This window comes from Penicillium samsonianum (genome assembly GCF_028829775.1).
Source record: "Penicillium samsonianum strain IBT 33392 chromosome Unknown utg000003l_segment0_segment0, whole genome shotgun sequence".
Taxonomy (NCBI): Eukaryota; Fungi; Ascomycota; class Eurotiomycetes; order Eurotiales; family Aspergillaceae; genus Penicillium; species Penicillium samsonianum.
Window position 1 is genome coordinate 7,429,215 of NW_026643261.1, and position 19,831 is coordinate 7,449,045.

Genomic DNA, 19,831 nt, shown 5'->3' on the forward strand with positions numbered 1-19,831 from the left:
AGAGACAAAGTTGTGCCACGGAGAAGGGGGATTGCGGTGCGGGTGCGGGAGGAAGAGCGGGTTTCTTTAGTAGCCCCTCAATGATGAGCTGTGCGTATAGGATCTGCAGTTAAAAAATGCAAGTAACGGTGAAGCAGAGTCTGGGGAGGGGAAGTGAAGAAAGAAAAGAACGGGAATCGAGAAATCGAAGAGCAGGACTGGTATTGGTATTGGTATGGTAAATACTTTGTTTGGTGGGCCGTACCAATTTGTAAGAAAATGTTTATATGGGGCTACACAGTACATATGTACCTACCTAGGTAGGCAGTTTCGGTATGGAAAAGACACCCCTGTGATATGTATTTGATAGCCGGAATCCTGCACATCCTAGGGCCGACTGCATCTGCAACTTCTGTCTGTTCTTACAGAATTGTAGATGATTGGATCGCCTGTATCATAATAATCTCGAGGAGCGGTGAAGTAGGATTGCTGCAGGTGTCAGTGTCAGTTTATGCAGCCTAAGAGTAGTGTTGCTCTAGGGGACGGAGTACTCCGTATACCACTTTAGCTTTCTCTATGTAGTTGACCATTGGACGTGGTAACACGCCTCACATATGTTGTAGGCTCCAAAAAAGTTCATCAGTGTGACAGCAGATCATGATCATCCAAAGAAACGCTGAATCTAAGCCACCCATTCCTCGTAAGTCGAGTCTCCCGGCAACCGAAAGACATGGGGAGATTCTCGGAGATTGAATCAGAGGCTAGGAAAAAAAAAGCTGGCAGTTTTAATTCGAGAACCCTGTAGATATCAACACACGGGTACCTTTCCTAAGAGAGGTTTGACACGTAAACGGCGGCTTATTCCCTTCGGGGACCAAAAACCGGGGACTCGGGGATCATATACAAGGCTTCGTACCTAGGTATGTATTGTGAAAGACAAATACCCCCAAAATGGAGACCTGGTACACTATTGGGAGCCGGGCGATCCCTCCCGCGGAAGACCCGGAAGAGTCCGTGGTTGGAGGCCGGGGGGTCCCACCGCACTGATGGGCAGTTGTGGTTGGCTGATCGATGTAAATCCATCAGGGATTGGTATCGTAAACTTCCTGTGCACATTTGCTAATACAATACTACTGGGTACTTCCCTGTACTCATATCAGGTCCCCGAACCCTCCAGACTCGATATTCTCAAATAATATTTTAAAGACTGCCATGGAGTACGTATGTTGAAGTTTCTAGGTCTAGACTTTTACGAATTTTACACGTGATACACCAACACAAATCTTGGGATTCTAGTGTCCAAAGATTGCCCAGGGAAATCATTACCTACCAATACGGAGTTCACATGTCGACCTTATAGGGCTTGATGTTTACAGGGCACAATTCGACTTCGAAAATCCATGGATTAAATAGGTGTCCAGGAACAGGAACACTCGAATAACAAAACAAACCAATCCATGGTTGCTGACCAGGCTCACGTGGCTTCAAGCCACGTGAAATATCCAAACCTGGTCGAGCACGTCCCCATATCAGGGATCGAAGAATTTCCTCCTCAGATGAAAACCAGTAGAATCCCCCATAACATCTCAACCGACCGCAAATATCCATCCCAACGGATGAGACTGCTGTGTCTTTTGAACCGTGATGGAAAAAACTCCTGGAGGAGGATGTGTTCCGCAAGGTCTTTCCCCTACGGAAGGAATGTCCGCAATAATAGTCCCGCGCAACTTTTGTCACACTGACTCGAAGTGGAATGAGTTAGCGAGTTCCGTACTGTCGGATCGCGCTCCTACAGTCTCAGCCGCCTTCCAGACGGTTGACCTAGAACGAGATTCTATGCAACGATCTTGGTTGAACGCTGTTGAAAATGAAAGAAAGATAGATCAACGGGAGTTCTCTCTACGGCATCAGAAATCCCCCCTCTGGAACCACTAAGAAATCTGTCAGACCGGATCTTAACCACTCCTCTAGCAGCGAAGACTCGTCTGACCAGGTACTCTTGATGGGTTTCCACGAGGCCAGGCGTCCTCTACGCTGTCCAAAAGGATGTTTCCCTCTGAAATGAGATGGAATCCACGAGAAAATTTGAAGAACCCTTGTATTAGAAGCGATCTGATGATGAGCTACTCCCTGAAGAATAAGAATGTTCCGTTCCGCTGGGAAAATCCGCCAGAAGGCGGAATCTCTTCCTGCTTTCACCGCCCCTATTTATCCGGCTGGAATTATCCATATCAGATCCTCAATCCTCGGGTTACCGCTCGTCAGCATCCCCTACTGAGAACCAAAGAAATCAGGACCAAGGCTTTCGGAAGGTGCGAGGATGAACGCTGAGAATGCTTAACGACCAGAGACGGCCCAAGTCTGAATCCAGCCGTCGACGGTGCGCTGGATGGTGTGGGCAGCGGCCATGGTGGCGCGGTGAGCTTCATCGAAGGTCTGCATGCACCTCTCGAGGTCCTGGAGGTTTTCATGAAGCTCATGGGCCCAGACAGTGTGGACGGACATGGTGGAAGCAGCCTGAAGGTTATCGGCGGCGAGGTTAGGGGCCTCGTTCTGGGACTCGGCAGCGGCCTTGTTCTTGGCACGGCGACTACGCTTGGTGGATTTCTTGACCACCGGCTTCTGCTCGGCCTCGGAGGGCACGGAAGAAAGCTCGTCGCTGGAGTCGGCGGGAGCGGGACTCATCTCCTACATCCATGTGTTAGCTTTTGCGACAAAGCTAATGAGAAGTCAGTGGTAGGTCTATGTTACATACCTTGGTCCTGGCCTCGGCGGCCTTGCGGCGGCCTCGGGTGGCAGCACCGGGGGCAGCCACAGGAGCAGGAGTGGGAGCAGGGGTGGGGACGGAGGCGGGAGCGGAAGGAGAAGGCATGCTGGCTGGGACGGCTTCAGCCTCGGCGACCTTCACAGGTTGGTTACGGTGGATGCACCGCTTCTTCTTGGCTTTACAGTCAGCACAGGCAGGGTTTTCGTTAGGCATCTCGGAGTCAGACACTGTTCGAACGTGTCGTTCGTCAGTATTATGTTGGGATAAGGCGGGTCAAGAGATCGGTTTTGAGGGAAGTTACTTTTGTTAATGAGATAGGATGAAATGAGAAATGAAAGCTAATTGTCGTGCGTGTGACGCATAGTAAGCGCTGCGGTCGAGTTGCGACAAGTTGGCAAAAGTGAAGATTCTTTCAGGTGGGCGACGACCAGTTAGCAAAACGACAACAACGACAACACGACAGCATGCCAAACCAAGCAAATGAAGCATATTAGGAAATCCCAGTCACTCGGCGCAGCTTGACATAAAGACCCACGGAAACTAACAACACTTTGCTTGTTTTCTTCTCTTTTTAAACATATTCTATTAAAGCGCATAGATACAGAGCCCTATAACCTAGATGAGAACATCCAACCTAGGTAGGTTATATCATGCAAACATCAAAACAAGGCTGTGATTACACATCATTTGGATACACCTGGCAAGTTATTCAAATCCATGGATGTATAGAAACCAAGCGTCTTTGCATTATTGATATAATCATGGCCACAATTCAATTTCATTCCACTGAGAACCACTGTTTCCCTCAATCAATGTCCAGTTCCATCTTTTGCCGTTCTCTTGGTCAGTAAGATCTAAACGCTCAACCTCCTCGGGCTGAATGACGACAACTCGGAAATTTGCTCGTGCAACAGGGTCATGGAGGTCCAAGACCTGTTGACCCAGTTTAAGATCCAGTTGGCTGGGAGTTGAGGATCTAGGTTTTCCAGGTGGAGGGTTTCGGAAAGAACCTAGATTCCCAGTCAGTATGAGCTGGCGATGACAGGCAAACAGGGCCTTTAAATCTGGCATAAGAGCAATGTAGAAATAGAAGCACTTGCACCAAAGAACCAAGATGGAGACAACATACCTCTTGCAACAGGGGAGTGGTTTGCAAAGTACTTTGTGACAGCGCTTTCCCACGTCCACTTCGCAATGTCACTGTTATTATCCCCCTTCAGCCTCAACGCCTTTTTTATCTCATTTCGGGATGTCTTCTCTTCCTCTGCATCCTCTCCACCGGGGTTGCCAATTGCATATGCCGTCCCCTTAATGCGCCACTGAGTCATGAGATCCTTCAGCCAGAACACGGCCTCAATCGCATGACCCGAGGACTCCAGTTGAGGAAGCTTATCCATTCGAGCATCGGTAGTGAATGATAGCATGTCACTTTCGAACACGGGTGGATTACCACCACCTTCTACCTGCTGATCCATAGCTTCCTGGCCCTTAGGGTGGAGCTCGAGTTCTGGGAAGAAACCACGACAGCCGCAAGTCCGCAGGCGAGGTACAGGACGTCGTTGAGCATCGTAGCCAATTGTTGCAATAGTGAATTCATATCCAGGGGTTTGCTTGAGATGAGAGTCAAGGAGATCGCGCCAGGGGGCACGCTGTGGGTTCTCTGACGGTTTGCTCATTGTGGCAGGCTTTGTTAAGAGACTAAAAGAACCGCTGGGAGAACTTCCACTGTATGATTTGATTGCACTGAGGCGCCGTAGGGCCACCTGCAGAGAGCTCTGATGGCTGACAGAAGCGGGAGCTGGAACCATATATCAGTATGAAGGTCTTGGCCTCTTTCTCTCGCAAACGCCGACGATCGGATTGATAGGGGTAGAACTGATTTCTGATATCGTATTCAGCCTGCAAGATGAGATTGAGAGAATGTTGATTGGAGAGTACGCGTACATATGTCGTACGAAGCAAACTTAGAGTAGAATTAGAGATAAGCGTAAAAAGAAGAGTGACATGGACCATCGGCGACATCACGTTTTGATGGTCCGTGCGTAATTGTTCTGCAGCGTCTTTTGTGGAGACTCGCAATCACCAACCAAAAAGCCCACATGGAACGCAATTGACAGAAGTTGCAATGCATCGATTTCAAAGGATATGTATCTGGAAGCGATTGGTAAATGAACGCCGATGTGAGGTGGCGTTGGCTGTCAATCGGCCGATATTCTCACCCCATATCTACTCAATGAACAAATCGGCCAGGCAGTACTCAGCAGCACAAAATGTCCCTTGCGAGTTTCCAACGCGCCAGCTAGAATCCAAAACCCATCCACTAGGATGGGAACGGATTCAAGCTCAGGTTGAGCCTTATTTCGCCAACAATTGGGATTTTGCCAGCATGAAAGAGAAAAGGGGGTTTCTTGGTCTTGGGGTATCCCGCGCCTTTAGTCACTTTTCCCCTTTGACACTAGATTGTCGCATTGATGTGACGTGCAAGATGCTTTATATGTCTTTCCTCGTTGATGGTGAGTCTTCATGGCCGGGGGTTGGGGTTGGACATTTATTGACCTTCGAGATAGATCAGCTTGAGAAAATGAGTTTTACACAAATGCTGTCGTATCGAGACCGGGTCATGAAAGTTGCCCTTGGAACAGTGAGCCCTAATAGAAGTATCTCTCTTGAGTGGATGCTTCACGATACTGTTATGGGCATGCGGAGTATGGACGAGGTTCTGGCAAATGATGTTGTTCAGGGTTTTTGTCAACTTCTGCAGGCCCAGACATCCCAGGAGAGAGCCACAATAAATACTCTCGGATCATACCTCAAGTTCAGAGAGACAGATGTGGGCAGGCCGTATGTACTGCAGCTGTTGTTTATTTTCGATATTATTGTGGAGTACTGACGGACATTTAGACTCTACACAGCTCTCATTAGATTCGGTGCCAAGCTCTGTCTCACTACTGCCGAACTCAAGAAGACTGCCGCCTTGGAAAGCACCGCATTTAGGCATGTCAGTGTTATGAATGATATCTATAGCTGGGAGCGAGAATGGAAAGTATACCAGGCGAACCCAACCGATGGTGCCCAGCCATTCTCCGCCATCTACATCATTGCCAACGAGACAGGGCTACCATATACGGCGTGCAAGCGATTGATGTATAGCTACTGCCGGGAATTGGAGCTCGCTTTCAAACAATCCAGCGATGAAATTCGACACAACAGCATGGAAAGCTTGACACATGAACTAGAGATGTACATCAAAGGTCTGGAATACTTTATGTGCGGCATTGAGTTATGGAGTCAGTGGACTCCACGATATCGACAATAAGGGCTCATATTTTTCGGATCAGGTCTATCTTGACGCGGGTTCTATTCGTAACCCGACCCTTCGCGTTTACATATATGAATATTTGTTTGAATAGGATTTTGACCAAGCCGTCATCAAACTTTAGTCCCAACACTTTTTGAGCTGAAAGCTCACAAAGCTCGGTGTCGACCTATATACCTTGACGATACCGAAAGTGCGTCCTCCTTTCTGAAGATCATCTTCTCGGCTTTGACCCATTCAAAACCTGGTCGGTCAAGGGTATTTTCGACATCTCGACACAGCCCAAAGTTCGTTGAAAATTGATGATTTTGGTGACTCGTGGGTTTCTAACAATTCTACTGATGCCTCCTCACCTTCCCTCGTCTTACTTTTTCTCTCTCTCCCCCCTTCTATATCATCGATTTCAGATTAAATACGCAAGTAAGACAATGTTTTTAACATATTCAGGATTAGACACCCTCAAACGTTTATCAATAGCCGAAACCGCGGACCATCTACTACCCTAGTGGGTGAGATGACCACACTCTTCCCGGTCCCTACGGGGACGGATGAAAAGCCTCTTGGTGTATGTGCCACTAAAACAAACGGATCAGCTTCGCCAAAGGATGGTAGGTAGATGCACTAGAGACTAGCCTTCTGAAATATCTCGATCGTTTTCAGCGAGGGAACTAGTTTTTAATCTAATCGGCCCCCCTTGAGCCCGATACCCTCCGGAGGCAAATCGGGGACAGCATTGAGCACGTGGAAAATCGGCACTAGCCCAGATGGTGGGGATTACCCGCAGCCCACCTTGCTTACAATGCCAGCGATGGCTTGGAAAATAGGCCGGCCCCAGTGTGTCACAGTTGGCGGACTGGGCCTCTTGGCCTGGGGGCGGCCTCTTTGGGCTCATGCCCCATCCGGCTCTTTCGATCCACTGGGAAATTGAATTGTTGTATCTGAATAGTGTAGAAGCGTATAATCCAGTTTCATTGGTCGTAGCAACTCGGTAATCGCGTGGGAGAGGGCAGAAGCGCCCACGTTGTGTGCCGCTGCAGTTTCTGTGCCGAACCGCTATCGCGAGGGTTCGAAAGCTGGTGGATACGGTTAAGTTCCACTGGAGCGGACGTGGAGGCATGGACAATGGGTGCGGTGCGGCAGGTCTGGAGCTGCTCTGGTTCGTAGCCTTCCGCTGCGACGCCCGCATTGCAGGCGCGAGAAGCTTTTTTGCTCATTAGCAGCCGAATAAGAACCATTCATGTTACCTAGGTACAATCACACGCTTACCATCTTTGCCGGAGGTAGGCTTTTAGGTGGAAGTTGCGGCTCAATCTCGATAATTCCACTGGAGTCCCATTGCAGAAAGCCTCTCGTTGATTGTCCTAGTGACCCGATCTGTGGTCATGTCGTGGGTGTCCTCATATCCATCAATTTTGTCACACTGGGCCTATTTTCCAAGCCATCGCTAACATGGTCTATCGACTTTGGTTGAGTTGGGCAATAAAGATCCCTTTCTGAGATTCAAACTGGTAGTTGGGCAAATGTTGGAAGATTGATGTATCAAATGCCAAGAGGGAAGGAGCCTTTAAGCAACTGTGTATTGATTTTCGAGATAATCCATATAAAATTAAATATTACGTACATTTAGATGATAACTTATTCCTGAGCTTCCTCGTTCTTGGTTTTCACTGACTGTCTCTCATCTCGATAACCCTTAAATGCGTAGATCGAACTAAGGAACATTCCTAACCCACCAAGACCAACAGCCAAATATAACGCGCCCCTATATCCTTTCAGGACATCCTCGGGGGTGTGACCTCCATTGTTGACGTGAACTTCCACAGTACCCGCGAGTCCTAAACTCAGCGAGATGCTGTAGTTGACGATAGTAGTCACCAGTGATGCAGCGACACCTTGATGCTTGCGCTCGACCGCATTCGACAACATCAGAGTCGCTGCAGGGAACGACATATCCATACCCCAAGGGATAACTAACAAGCAAACAAATGTCAGTGCCCAATAGGTTTGGTGAACTGGAGCAATTGCTATCAAAATATTGCCCAATGTGAAGGCAGTCATCGACAACACCATGATCATCCCGGGGCGCATACGGCCCATTAACCACCCAGTGACAACACATGCGATGATACCCACCGGACCGACAGGAACGAACTGGGCAGATGCCAGGAGAGGAGTCACCTGTCGGAACTTCTCTTCGAATCGCCAGAAGTAGTAGATCCAGATTCCGAATGAGCCCCAACCGCAGGCAACACAGCCAAGGACAAACGAGACATCGCGACTGAATGCGTGGAACGGAATGAGGGGGTGTTCGGCCACTCGGAATTCGACATAGAAGAACGCAGCGATCAACGAAATTCCAATTATCAGAAGGACATAGACGTAGGGCTCGCTCCATCCCACGATAGGCGCCTGGTTCCATGCAATGTTCACAAGAACTAAGCCGCCGATACCGCAAGCTCCACCAAGCGCGTCGAGAGCTTTAAGCAGGCCGAAGAAGGATTTGTCAAAAGGAGTGTCGTGATGAATGGACGGAATGACGAGCAGGCCTAATACAGCGCAACCGAGAGCAACGATAGCCTGGGTCCAATACGTCCAGGGCCACCAAGCCAACTGGGAGAAGATTGCGCCAAAGACAGACCCCAAAAGGGCACTGTTTGGCGCAGCAGCACCGAAGATGGCGAAAATCATATTCTTTCTCTTTCCTGGCTGGTATGTCGCTCCAAGAAGAGCCAATGCGTTAGGCATCAGCAATGCGCCACCGATGCCTTGGAAAACACGTGCAAAGATGAAGAGGATATAGTTCGAATAGACGCTGAGGCCTGCGACAAGAGACCAGAGTGCAATCCAGCAGAATCCGATGATGAACATTCGACGATAACCGAATAGATCGCCGCACCGGCCAGACACCAATATGAATGTGCCAACAGTCAAGGAGTACCCAGCCATGAACCAGCTCAAAACGCCGGGGTCATCAATACCAAAGCTATCACCGACAATATCAAGCGGCGAAAGACATACTCCGATATTGGTTTGCGTCATAAATTGACCCATGCAAACAATGGCAACAAAAAAGACCTCTTGGATGGGCGAGAAAGTCGAAGCGAGTGACCGCGCCGACTCAACTGGCTTTAGATTCATATTGTCGTCCCCCATGATCAATCAGAACCATATATCCAACCTCTCCAGGTGTTGGGAAAAAGAGTGAATGGCATGAAGTGGAAGATTTGAGTCGCCGGTAGTCTTTCTTGAATCCATCTCCCGTCTTTTTTTTTAGGTTGGCCACCAGCCCTATGGCGTTAAAAAAAATAACTGGGTCTTCCCAGGAGAGATGGAAATAGTGTTGTCCCTGATTATTGCTTGTCCTGTTAAAATTCACAACCGACACCCTTTTGTGGGCCACTACGTGAATTTGATCCACCGCGAACCGCGAAAGACGTTCGGCTTCGGAGTTGACTTTGATCATATCAGCAAGACGAAACCCCAAGACACTCAAACACCAAAATGAGGAGTCTTACTTTAGTGCTTATGATATCTGAATGTCGGGAAAATGGGAGGGAGTCACTCTTCATTCGATGGCACTGGGTGTGTCGATATTTCAAGGAATCTTATATCCGACAATTCGGATATCCGGCAATACGTTCTTTTACGCGATAATGCACAACGCCGTGGTTCTCTGGATTTATCTATTACGTATTTAGAAGGCACGCGTTTCAAACGTCGATTATTTTCTATAGAATCACCTGAAAGTCCTATTCGCAATCCGACGGTATAGGACAAGTTTGAGTTCCGGACTATTGACGAAAACATCAAGGATGACTTCTCGTGGCTTGGAGGTGCGATAAGTCTCACTAACAATTTATTGTACTTCTAAGAAACCAATTAGGCCGGACATGAACACATCAAGTCGCGTCCCTACCCCGAACACGCGCCCAGTCAAATTCATAGTCCTGACGGAAACCAATCATATTTTACACATTTTGTACCGCTTATATTTCCTATTCTGTGGCTAGATCTTCGCATGCTTCTAGCTATAATACAAATAAGTGGTAAAATATCTAAATAAAAAGGACATCTAGAAAAAAGACAGTCTCAGAATAGTTTCCCATGCTAGTCTAGTGTAAGCGGGTGCAAGCGAACGAATGCCGTTAGAACAAAGCCACGAACCGAACTAGCCCCCAAGAAAGAACTGCGATGAACCCGTAGAGATAAAATCGGTTAAGGTGCAGTTCGACTTGTTTTGAATATTGTTGAGAATGGCATATTCTTTTTTCTACCTCCAAGCTCGTCATATTGAACCCAATCACCCTAGAAGAATCCCGCCAATCACTTGATATTGCGTGGCAATCGCCATACTCAGTCTCTATTCTGTCAGATAAGATATCTACTAACTTCTAGCCAACCAAACAAGATCAAGCTGTCAAAAGAAGTTAGATATGGTGGAGAACTGAGAGCCCTGGACCCCCGGAGTGATTATCAAGCACTGCGGGGGGTCAACCGGGAGTTCCGATTAAAAACATCGACTTTTTCTAAATGGTTCAAGAGACTTCAGAGACCTTATTATCTCATTCAAGAATTGATTTTTTTTCCTTATAATTAAAATACCCTATCTGCAACGTCAAACCTGTCACCTGCAAGACCGTTAGATCGGCAATCATGGCAGCTCCACCCTTGGACCTGTCGCACCACTTGTCCTACACAACGAAAAACAAGAAACCCAGCAGTATCAAGGATTTCTATAAATACTTCCAGATACCCGGAATTGCTAATTTCGCTGGAGGTAAAGATAATTCCAAGATTTACCTATTTACTAATTCACTTTTCACTTCTGCATATACTAACTCGACTAGGTTTACCACATGCATCCTATTTCCCCTACGATACACTCGAAGCAAAAGTCGCTCTACCCCAGCGCTTCGAATCCGGCAAAGATAATAGAGATTCGCACTCCGTCCGAGTAACAGTCCCAAAGGAAAGCCCTACACCAGATGTCACTCGCAAAATCGACCTAACAACCGCCCTCCAATATGGCACCGCGGAAGGATACCCTCCTCTAAGTACTTTTCTGCGCTCGTTCGCTAGAGACCATCTCCATCCAAATGTACCCTATCTGGGTGGCCCGGATGTGTTGTTGACCTGTGGATCGACCGATGGCTTTGCTAAGGCCATTGAAGCATTCACGGATATATGGAGTCCCGACCGGGATTGGATCCAGCAGCGGGAGGGTGTCTTGTGTGAGGAGTTTACTTATATGAACGCTATTCAGACAGTGTCGCCTCGCGGCTTGAATGTCGCTGGTGTCGCGATGGATGGTCAGGGTATGCTTGCTACTGGGAAAGGGGGATTACAGGATGTGTTGGAGAATTGGGATTTCCGGCGTGGCAGACGGCCTCATTTGATGTATACTGTGCCGTGAGTATATTGGAAAAGTAGAAGAAAAGATAATGTGAATGTGTGCTAACAGGATGATAGAACTGGCCAAAATCCCACTGGTGGAACACTCTCTGTCGAACGCCGAAAGGAGATCTACGCCCTCTGCCAGAAATACGATGTGATTATCATCGAGGACGAGCCATATTGGAACTTGCAATTCCCATCCAGCCATGAAAAGACGGTTCATTACCGTGGCTCATCCTCGGAACCAAATCTATACACGAAGAACTACAACGCAGAGGGCAAGTCCTCAGGCTATGCTTACCTGGACTCACTCGTCCCCTCATATCTATCCATCGACACAGAGGGTCGAGTAGTGCGACTCGACACATTCTCCAAGACCATTGCACCGGGTAGTCGTCTCGGCTGGATCACAGCACAGCCGGCTATCATCGAACGTCTCACTCGCATAACAGAAGTGTCAACTCAACAACCATCCGGATTTGTTCAATCGCTAGTAGCGGAAATGATTGTTGGCCAACAGGATGATAAATGCGGGAAATCATCCAAACAGATCGCTTCGGGCTGGCACATGGATGGTTGGGTACGGTGGCTGGAAGGGTTACGCGCCGGGTATGAAACGCGCATGCAGGCTATGTGCACGGTTCTAGAAGAGAATAAGTATCTCTTCTATGGATCGAGTGGAGACCACGTCGATGACTGGGAGGTCGTTGATCGAGTGCAAATGTATGATTTTGTCTGGCCGATGGGTGGCATGTTCGCGTGGGTCGAGATTCGGGTTGATACTCATCCCTTGCGCTCACAATATTCTCCCGAGCGACTTGCACAGGCGCTTTGGATTCATTTGACCAAGAAGCCTCATCTTTGTCTTGTCGGTCCTGGATCGATGTTTGCTGCAACACCTACGTCCGCCCAGAAAGCGTATCGGTATATTCGTGTTGCTTTTGCCCCTATGGGGGTTGACGAGGTGGCGCCTTTCACCCAGAGATTGGTGGAGGGGTTCCGGTCGTTTTGGCTGCGGAAGGAACTTGATGGTCTGAGTGGCGATGAGGATGCAGTGGATGCTTTGAATTTACCGGGTGTCAACTTTTTAGGGAACGGATGCTGATAGACTGGATAATCTGTTTTCTCGAACTCCGCCACGATAAGTACGGCCCTTCTCAGTGGGCAGTGTCAGTTTGTGAAGAGCTTCTGTCCTTAATTCAGGGGTTGGTATTGCTAGTCCAATGTTTCCTATGCTAGTCTGTAGTGATGGAATAATTGATTCGCCACGGCTAACAGGTTGTCAAGGATCTAGGCAACCTCCGTGCCACATTGGAGGCCTTTTACGAAGTAGTAGTATGTGTCAGAATCGAGTTTATTTCCGAAGCGGTTGTCAGTGCCCTGCATCTCTCTAACAAAAACTGTTTCTCTATGTAGACTGTTGGCCAATCACGATATTGTACTTTTGTAGAATACTCCGTCATTCGGGGCATAAATCTCCGCATTATATCCACAAGTGGCGCCACTCGGGGACTAACATTTTGGGCCGATGAAAGCCCAGTTCAACATACTTTTTTTTTATCAGATCAAAAGTGTAAATCTAAAGTTTCAAAAAAAAAAACCCCCGTCGAATCAGAAAAGTATCTATTTCGAGCATGGTTATAATGGTTACCTAGACATAGGATATTGGCATTGCATAGCCTGTGGCTTGCACAGCCTCCTGATTGCACAGCCGGATATAATATCCCCGTTTTACTAAAACAGCCAGAAGTGAGTGAAACATATGGAGCCGGGGTCTTATCTTTTGTGTTTTAGGCATGCCGAATTTCGGCAGGGATGGCCCCCGTTCGGAAACGAATAAGATCGGCATGGTCATTATTAATCCCGATTCTTCTTCCATGGCTTCTAAGGTGGGTCATATCTGTTCCTGACTAAAGATGAGTAAGATTTGATGCGGCCATCTTCCGCAGATTAAGTGGATCTACAGAAAGGATTATGGCAGCAAATAGGGACTATCAAGTAGAGACACAAGAAGTTTAACATACTTATCGGCGCTTTAACGGCAAAACAACGGAGATTAGAAGTGTCAACATTGTCCCTTATATCCACAAATGCAACCTTATAAGGGTCTACTTCTCATTTAGGCCCCAGCCCGGCTTACACTTGGCTATCCGATTTCGGAATGGAATGCCTAGTGGTAGACTGTGGGTTCTTCTGTTCTTCTCTTCACCGGGTAGATCGCGTGTTGAGGGATTAGTCTGATCTGACAAAGAGTTCCGCCATGTCCCTGGATCCAAGGTGGATCGCGATGCTTGCAAATCATATTGTGACCCTGAAGTATAAATCATCTTGTAGCCTCGAGGTAAATTGTTAAGAAAAATTAAAAGGTTCTGTTATATCCCTCGGGCTACTTTCATTAAACCCTCTCTCTCAGCGCCAAAATTATATCAATCATGCGCAGCCTCATCGGCCTCGCACTGCTTCCACTGGCAGTGGCAGTTCCCCATGCCTCACACAAGTCAGACTCGACTTACGACTACATCGTCGTTGGAGGTGGCACCAGTGGTCTCGTTGTTGCAAACCGATTGTCCGAGCAAAAGAACACTACCGTTCTCGTCATCGAAGCCGGCGGCTCCGTATATAACAACCCAAATGTGACCAACACCCTCGGATACGGTAAAGCGTTCGGTACAGACATTGACTGGGCCTACGAAACGACAGCCCAAGAATATGCCGGTGGATCCTCACAAATAGTGCGTGCCGGAAAGGCACTCGGAGGAACATCGACCATTAACGGCATGGCGTACCTCCGTGCCCAGGCAGCCCAGATCGACGCGTGGGAGACTATTGGCAATAAGGGCTGGAACTGGAAGACTCTCCTCCCCTACTTCAAAAAAAGCGAGCAATTGCAAGATCCGGCAAAGTACCCATTCTTGGATGGATCGGGTGTTGCCTTTGATCCGGTCTACCATGGCTTTACTGGGCCCCTGAAGGTTGGCTGGTCTTCAACACAGTTGAACGACGGTCTTGCTCAGAAGTTGAACGCTACCTACCAGAACCTCGACGTTCCTATTCCATACAACCGGGATGCCAATAGCGGAGATATGGTTGGATACAGTCTGTATCCCAAGACGGTTGATTCTGAGCTCAACATCCGTGAGGATGCTGCTCGTGCCTACTATTATCCTTACCAGAACAGAACCAATCTCCATGTCTGGCTCAACACCCACGCCAACAAGCTTACTTGGAAGGATGGCCACGAGGTCACCGCAAATGGTGTCGAAGTCACTCTTTCCGACGGCAAAAAAACCGTGGTGAAGGCTAGCCGTGAAGTAATTCTCGCTGCCGGCGCATTGAAATCGCCCGTTCTGCTCGAGCTTTCTGGCGTTGGAAACCCAGAGTAAGCATACCACCGCCCCCGTTCAATATTTGAGGAAAGCTAACCGAAACTCCCCCACTAGCATTCTTTCCAAGCACGGAATCGCCACCAAGATTAACCTGCCAACTGTCGGCGAAAACTTGCAGGACCAAATGAATAATGGCCTCCAGTTCGACTCAAAGAAGACCTACAGCAACGACAAGAGTGCTGACTACGTCTCCTACCCCTCAGCTGCCCAACTCTTCCCCAACTCCACAGCACTCGGAGCCGATCTTCTCCGCAAGCTTCCCGCTTATGCAGCCCAGGTTGCATCCGCCAACGGCAACATCACCAAAGCCCGCGACATATACCGCTTCTTCAAGATCCAGTGGGATCTGATCTTTAAGGATGAAATTCCTGTCGCGGAGATCCTGCTATCGGCCTCTGGAGCCTCATACAGCAGCGAATACTGGGGGTCTGTTCCGTTCTCTCGCGGCAGCGTTCACCTTTCTTCCGCAGACCCCACAGCGCCGGCTATCATTGACCCCAAGTACTTCATGCTGGAATTTGATCTCCACGCTCAGGTAGAGGCGGCGCGGTTCATTCGTGAGATCTTTAAGACCGAGCCATTTGCTGATATGGCTGGTGCTGAAACTAGCCCTGGTCTTTCTACTGTTGCTGCTGGTGCTGATGACGAGGGCTGGGCTGATTTCATCAAGAGTAAATGTACGTGTATCATTCGCTTTGCTGAGGGATGCTTGGAGGAACTTCCATCGCTAACATTTCATTCAACTAGACCGATCAAACTTCCACCCGATTACCACAGCTGCCATGCTGCCCAAGGAGCTTGGTGGTGTTGTCGACTCATCGCTGAAGGTTTACGGAACCTCGAACGTTCGTGTTGTCGATGCTTCTGTCATGCCTTTCCAGGTCTGTGGTCACCTTCAGAGCACCGTGTATGCGGTTGCTGAGCGTGCGGCCGATATCATCAAGGGGCAGTTGTAATGTGGTATCGTGCTCCTAAATGGAAATATTGTATGCATATTGTTATAACAACTATTTTATTGTGAACGACAATAATCGACCGTTTCTGTAGCCTCTGTCCTTGACGACGCAGGTCTTCAGTAATCCGATATATTTGGCTCAGGATCATGTTATTGACGTTATATTTAATCCAACACTCTATTGTCCTTTGAGATGGCTTTTGAGATGTCCTTTTTTAGATACATTCGCGTTGTTATATACTTAGATTTCTGATACCATAAATTTCAAGAAGGATGGGTGACTTCAGTGAAAGACTTTTGTTGCATAATATCAGAAGAAGTACCTATGTAGATGGATGGTGTCGCCACACCCACAGAGTAACTAACCAGGTCCAACTTCGAAGGGGGTATGCGGTCCCAACGAACGAGGTTTGTGGGTCTGGGGGTTTTTACTTTTTATATACTTGACATGCCTTGACCTGTTGTTCCTTCTAGGATCCTACCTACTATGTATCCATGATATCGTCTTGCTTATGATTATTTGGAAGGTTATATACAGCAAAGGAGTACAATTATCATATTAACTTCGGAGAAATTTATTTCAAAACAGATATAAACAAACAATCAGTTACCACACATATCGGAATTTTCGGTCTTCTTTATCCGTCAGGTCTGTCTGTGGCAACCCGTTTTCGTCCAGTTTGACTTTTTGGTCCACACTAACATCACCCGAACTGGCAGCCTGTTTATCACGCTGCTTATTGTCCCAGATACACAAGAAGCGGAATAAGATCACTACCACGAAAAGTAGGCACCATGTCACAATGGATGTTATCACACCCTCGGTATAACGAGGCTTGTGAGTCCATAGTTGAGGCGAGGCAATGCAGGCAGCACAGTAACCGATGAAAAACATACCGTTCACAACAGCACGCTTTGTATTTCCCTTGAAATTCGATGCCGCAAGCGAGAGAAGTGGTGTCATGGAGGCGGTAATACATGAAGACTGCAAAAAAAGGAGTTAGCAACATAAAAATGGCCCGGTAAATAGAAATACATACCAGCCACGAGGCAACAATAAGACCCCATTGAGCAGTCACGTCCAACTTCATCAAGAAGACAGTCCCAATCAAAGGCGGGATAATAAGAACAAGAACGACCAGCGTTCGCTGATTAGGGAAGATAAACACTAGACCGGCACCGATCCACAGGAAAGCAACTTGCACAGCTCCTGATGGAGCCGTATATAGCATAGTCTCAAGGTTGGTATATCCAATCGACTTGATCACAAGAGACGCAAAAGTCAAAACCGGCGACTGCATGCATACCAAAACACCAAACCAAAAGACAACCCACGCCTTGGGATCCATTATTGTCTCTTTGAGCTGGGCAACAGAGAAAGAAGCCTTGTCACCACCATCTCGGTCCTGTGCCATGCGTAGCGACAGTATTTCCCTCTCGCGTGGATTCAAGAACCATGCATCTTTGGGGCCGTTTGGCATAAGGAAAAAGAACGCCACGCCTGCAGCAGAAGTTATCGCGCCGCAGATGATAAATAGCACGCGCCAGGGGGCGATTGGAAGTGAGGTGTTTTTTCCAATGCCATACATCAGAAAACAGCCTAGAACCTGCGCCACGCCATTCATGGAGATCCATAATGCCGTGCGGACATTGTGCTCTTTCTTTCGGTACCAGATACTGGTGATTGTCACAAAGGCAGGCGAGACGGCGCCTTCGCTGAAGCCGAGAAGGAAGCGCACGGTGGCAAATCCGGCGAAGTTGTTCGGCGCTGCGAGGCACATACATATAATTCCCCAAACAATTCTTAATTGGCGGTTAGCACATGATGGGAGCAGATATAGTAAAACCGCAAGAGTAAACGAACACAGTTGCACCGACGAATTTGGTCAATGGGAGTCGGCTCATCAGATAGATGAATGGATACTCGGCGACCAGTTGGCCAACATAGAAAATCGAGCTCGACCATGAATATTGCGAGCTGGTCATGTTGAGGTCTTCAATGAGACCGAAGACACCAGCATAGCTGAGACTCTGCTTGTCAAGGTATTGCAGGAAAAAGACGAAGCACATCTGGAGGTATGCGTCATTAGCCTGAAAAAGAGCCGGAGAGACAGCTGGAACCCATTACAAAAGGCAAAATGACCAAGTCAATTTTGCGTAGGACGGCTTTCTCTTCCTCCGCTGTGTAACTTCCACGAAACTCAAGCATTTCACCGTTCGTTTGATCGGCATTGTCGCTGCTCGCAACACGTTTCTCCAAGTTGTCCATCAAGGTAGATTGTCACCCCTTGATATACAAATTTTGAATTTTTGGGTTTGGGCAAGCTCAGACTTGGCTTGGACAACAAAACAGTCAAAGGTGAGCAGCGTTTAAATTTTCAATGAAAAAGAGCTGATATGCCCCGGATTTTCCCCCGGCTATAAAAGGAGGCTTATCTTCAAATGCCGAGCGATGATATGCGGAGAAGTGGCATCGGTCCGATGGCTTCGGGAATTTGGTGACCAATTTGCCGAATGTGAGAGACTCCCCGCAACTTGACTTCTTTCTGTTTTCTGATTTAGTATTTAAAATATCTTGGCTTACCCAGAATTCTCTCATCATACCATATCCCACAAGCCCAACATGTCACAAACCACCCTCCCCGGCTCAGACATCAAGCCATGGACCCGCCCCGCACCGCAGGGATATAAATTCACCAACGCCAACATTGTCGACGTCGAATCAGGCACAATCAAAGAAAACACAACTCTTATAACCACCGAAGGCAAAATCACCTATGTTGGCTCAGAACCATCCATCCTAGCCTCACAAACCAACCTCGAAACAATAGACTGCCAAGGAAAATATCTCTGCCCCGGTCTGTTCGATGCCCACGTACATCTATGCGCAGTCCCAGGTTTCAGCGACTTATCCAAAGCCTTCGGGAATCCAAATGACGTTCACCTCTTGCGCCAGCCCTACACAGCCTCGCAGATGCTGCATCGCGGCTTCACTAGCATCCGCGACTGTGGCGGTGCCCAGCTCGCTCTGAAAGAGGCAATCGAAGACGGTGTCTTCCCCGGCCCACGCGTCTTTATCGCGGGTCACGCCCTCTCACAATTCGGAGGACATGGCGATCTGCGCGGTCCGCATGAGGCTACGGAATGCTGCGGCGGCACGCACAGCAATAATCACCTGGGCCGTATGTGCAACGGCGTGCCCGAGTGCATGGCTGCTGTCCGTGAGGAGATTCGCTGTGGCGCGGATTTTATCAAGATAATGGGCTCCGGTGGTGTGGCTTCACCAACAGATAAGCTGGAACATCTGCAGTTTACAGCGGCGGAGATTCAGGCGATGGTGGAATGTGCCGATAATGCTGGGACTTTTGTCACGGCCCATGCATATACCACCAAGGCTATCCGGCATTGTATCGATAATGGTGTCCGTGGAATTGAGCACGGGAACTTCGTTGATCCACCCACTGCCAAGCTGATGGCTGAGAAGGGGGTATACTTGACGCCTACGCTCATCGCGTATGCTCAGATGGCCTCCGAGCGGTGGAAGAATTACCTTCCTATTGAGTCCCAGACAAAGAATTCGATTGTGTTAAAGTCTGGTCTTGAGGCTTTGAGGGTTGCCTCGGAGGCTGGGGTGACTATGTGCTATGGCTCTGATTTGCTGGGTCCACTGGGCTCTGCGCAGACCCATGAATTTGCTTTGCGGTCGCAGGTTTTGTCGTCGCTGGAGATCTTGCGTAGCGCTACTGTTAATCCGGCGAAGATGATGGGATGCGCGGATGAACTGGGTCAAATCAAGGTGGGCTTCCATGCTGACGTTGTGATTCTAAATAAGAATCCGCTTGAGGATGTGACCGTCTTTGATAAGCCTGATGCACATGTGCTTTGTGTGATGAAGGATGGTCGTGTCTATAAAAGCAGGTGGGATGTATTGCTAGAGGATGGTCAGATTCCCGTGAGAGTGCAATGATTATATTGTCGCGTACTGCATTGCATTGCATGGCAGTTGGTGTTGTGAGTGTTACGACAGAAATAAA

The 19,831-nt window shown here is 48.3% G+C and overlaps 9 protein-coding genes across 9 annotated transcripts; 4 read left to right on the plus strand and 5 right to left on the minus strand.

Moving 5' to 3' along the window:
- Positions 1–2,316: 2,316 nt before the first annotated feature.
- On the minus strand, positions 2,317–2,959 carry N7471_006520 (uncharacterized protein; the record flags this gene model as incomplete). Its single annotated transcript, XM_057279239.1, has 2 exons — positions 2,317–2,667; positions 2,735–2,959. The coding sequence occupies 2 exons, from the start codon at positions 2,957–2,959 to the stop codon at positions 2,317–2,319; spliced, it is 576 nt and encodes a 191-aa protein (XP_057138849.1).
- A 546-nt stretch (positions 2,960–3,505) lies between these two features.
- N7471_006521 (uncharacterized protein) lies at positions 3,506–4,422 on the minus strand (the record flags this gene model as incomplete). Its single annotated transcript, XM_057279240.1, has 2 exons — positions 3,506–3,756; positions 3,876–4,422. The coding sequence occupies 2 exons, from the start codon at positions 4,420–4,422 to the stop codon at positions 3,506–3,508; spliced, it is 798 nt and encodes a 265-aa protein (XP_057138850.1).
- A 449-nt stretch (positions 4,423–4,871) lies between these two features.
- Positions 4,872–6,062, plus strand: N7471_006522 (uncharacterized protein; the record flags this gene model as incomplete). Its single annotated transcript, XM_057279241.1, has 3 exons — positions 4,872–5,259; positions 5,314–5,587; positions 5,669–6,062. The coding sequence occupies 3 exons, from the start codon at positions 4,872–4,874 to the stop codon at positions 6,060–6,062; spliced, it is 1,056 nt and encodes a 351-aa protein (XP_057138851.1).
- A 968-nt stretch (positions 6,063–7,030) lies between these two features.
- Positions 7,031–7,297, minus strand: N7471_006523 (uncharacterized protein; the record flags this gene model as incomplete). The annotated part of the gene is made up of 1 exon (XM_057279242.1): positions 7,031–7,297. The coding sequence occupies one exon, from the start codon at positions 7,295–7,297 to the stop codon at positions 7,031–7,033; it is 267 nt and encodes an 88-aa protein (XP_057138852.1).
- Positions 7,298–7,697: 400 nt separating this feature from the next.
- On the minus strand, positions 7,698–9,215 carry N7471_006524 (MFS transporter; the record flags this gene model as incomplete). The annotated part of the gene is made up of 1 exon (XM_057279243.1): positions 7,698–9,215. The coding sequence occupies one exon, from the start codon at positions 9,213–9,215 to the stop codon at positions 7,698–7,700; it is 1,518 nt and encodes a 505-aa protein (XP_057138853.1).
- Positions 9,216–10,621: 1,406 nt separating this feature from the next.
- On the plus strand, positions 10,622–12,823 carry N7471_006525 (putative aromatic amino acid aminotransferase). The gene is made up of 3 exons (XM_057279244.1): positions 10,622–10,839; positions 10,910–11,471; positions 11,532–12,823. Exons 1-3 carry the CDS (start codon positions 10,716–10,718, stop codon positions 12,559–12,561), a joined length of 1,716 nt encoding a protein of 571 aa, XP_057138854.1. The 5' UTR covers positions 10,622–10,715; the 3' UTR covers positions 12,562–12,823.
- A 1,065-nt stretch (positions 12,824–13,888) lies between these two features.
- N7471_006526 (GMC family oxidoreductase) lies at positions 13,889–15,798 on the plus strand (the record flags this gene model as incomplete). Its single annotated transcript, XM_057279245.1, has 3 exons — positions 13,889–14,835; positions 14,897–15,519; positions 15,590–15,798. The coding sequence occupies 3 exons, from the start codon at positions 13,889–13,891 to the stop codon at positions 15,796–15,798; spliced, it is 1,779 nt and encodes a 592-aa protein (XP_057138855.1).
- A 606-nt stretch (positions 15,799–16,404) lies between these two features.
- N7471_006527 (Major facilitator superfamily domain general substrate transporter) lies at positions 16,405–18,066 on the minus strand (the record flags this gene model as incomplete). Its single annotated transcript, XM_057279246.1, has 4 exons — positions 16,405–16,782; positions 16,838–17,600; positions 17,662–17,867; positions 17,926–18,066. The coding sequence occupies 4 exons, from the start codon at positions 18,064–18,066 to the stop codon at positions 16,405–16,407; spliced, it is 1,488 nt and encodes a 495-aa protein (XP_057138856.1).
- A 354-nt stretch (positions 18,067–18,420) lies between these two features.
- Positions 18,421–19,764, plus strand: N7471_006528 (metal-dependent hydrolase family protein; the record flags this gene model as incomplete). The annotated part of the gene is made up of 1 exon (XM_057279247.1): positions 18,421–19,764. One exon carries the CDS (start codon positions 18,421–18,423, stop codon positions 19,762–19,764), a length of 1,344 nt encoding a protein of 447 aa, XP_057138857.1.
- Between the last annotated feature and the right edge of the window lie 67 nt (positions 19,765–19,831).

What these genes read in the sequence shown, in the direction of transcription:
- N7471_006525 (XM_057279244.1), top strand. Translation starts at nt 10,716, where the DNA reads ATGGCAGCTCCACCCTTGGACCTGTCGCACCACTTGTCCTACACAACG. An exon ending in AATTGCTAATTTCGCTGGAG is followed by an intron (nt 10,840 to 10,909) that starts GTAAAGATAATT and finishes TAACTCGACTAG; the next exon opens with GTTTACCACATGCATCCTAT. An exon ending in CATTTGATGTATACTGTGCC is followed by an intron (nt 11,472 to 11,531) that starts GTGAGTATATTG and finishes ACAGGATGATAG; the next exon opens with AACTGGCCAAAATCCCACTG.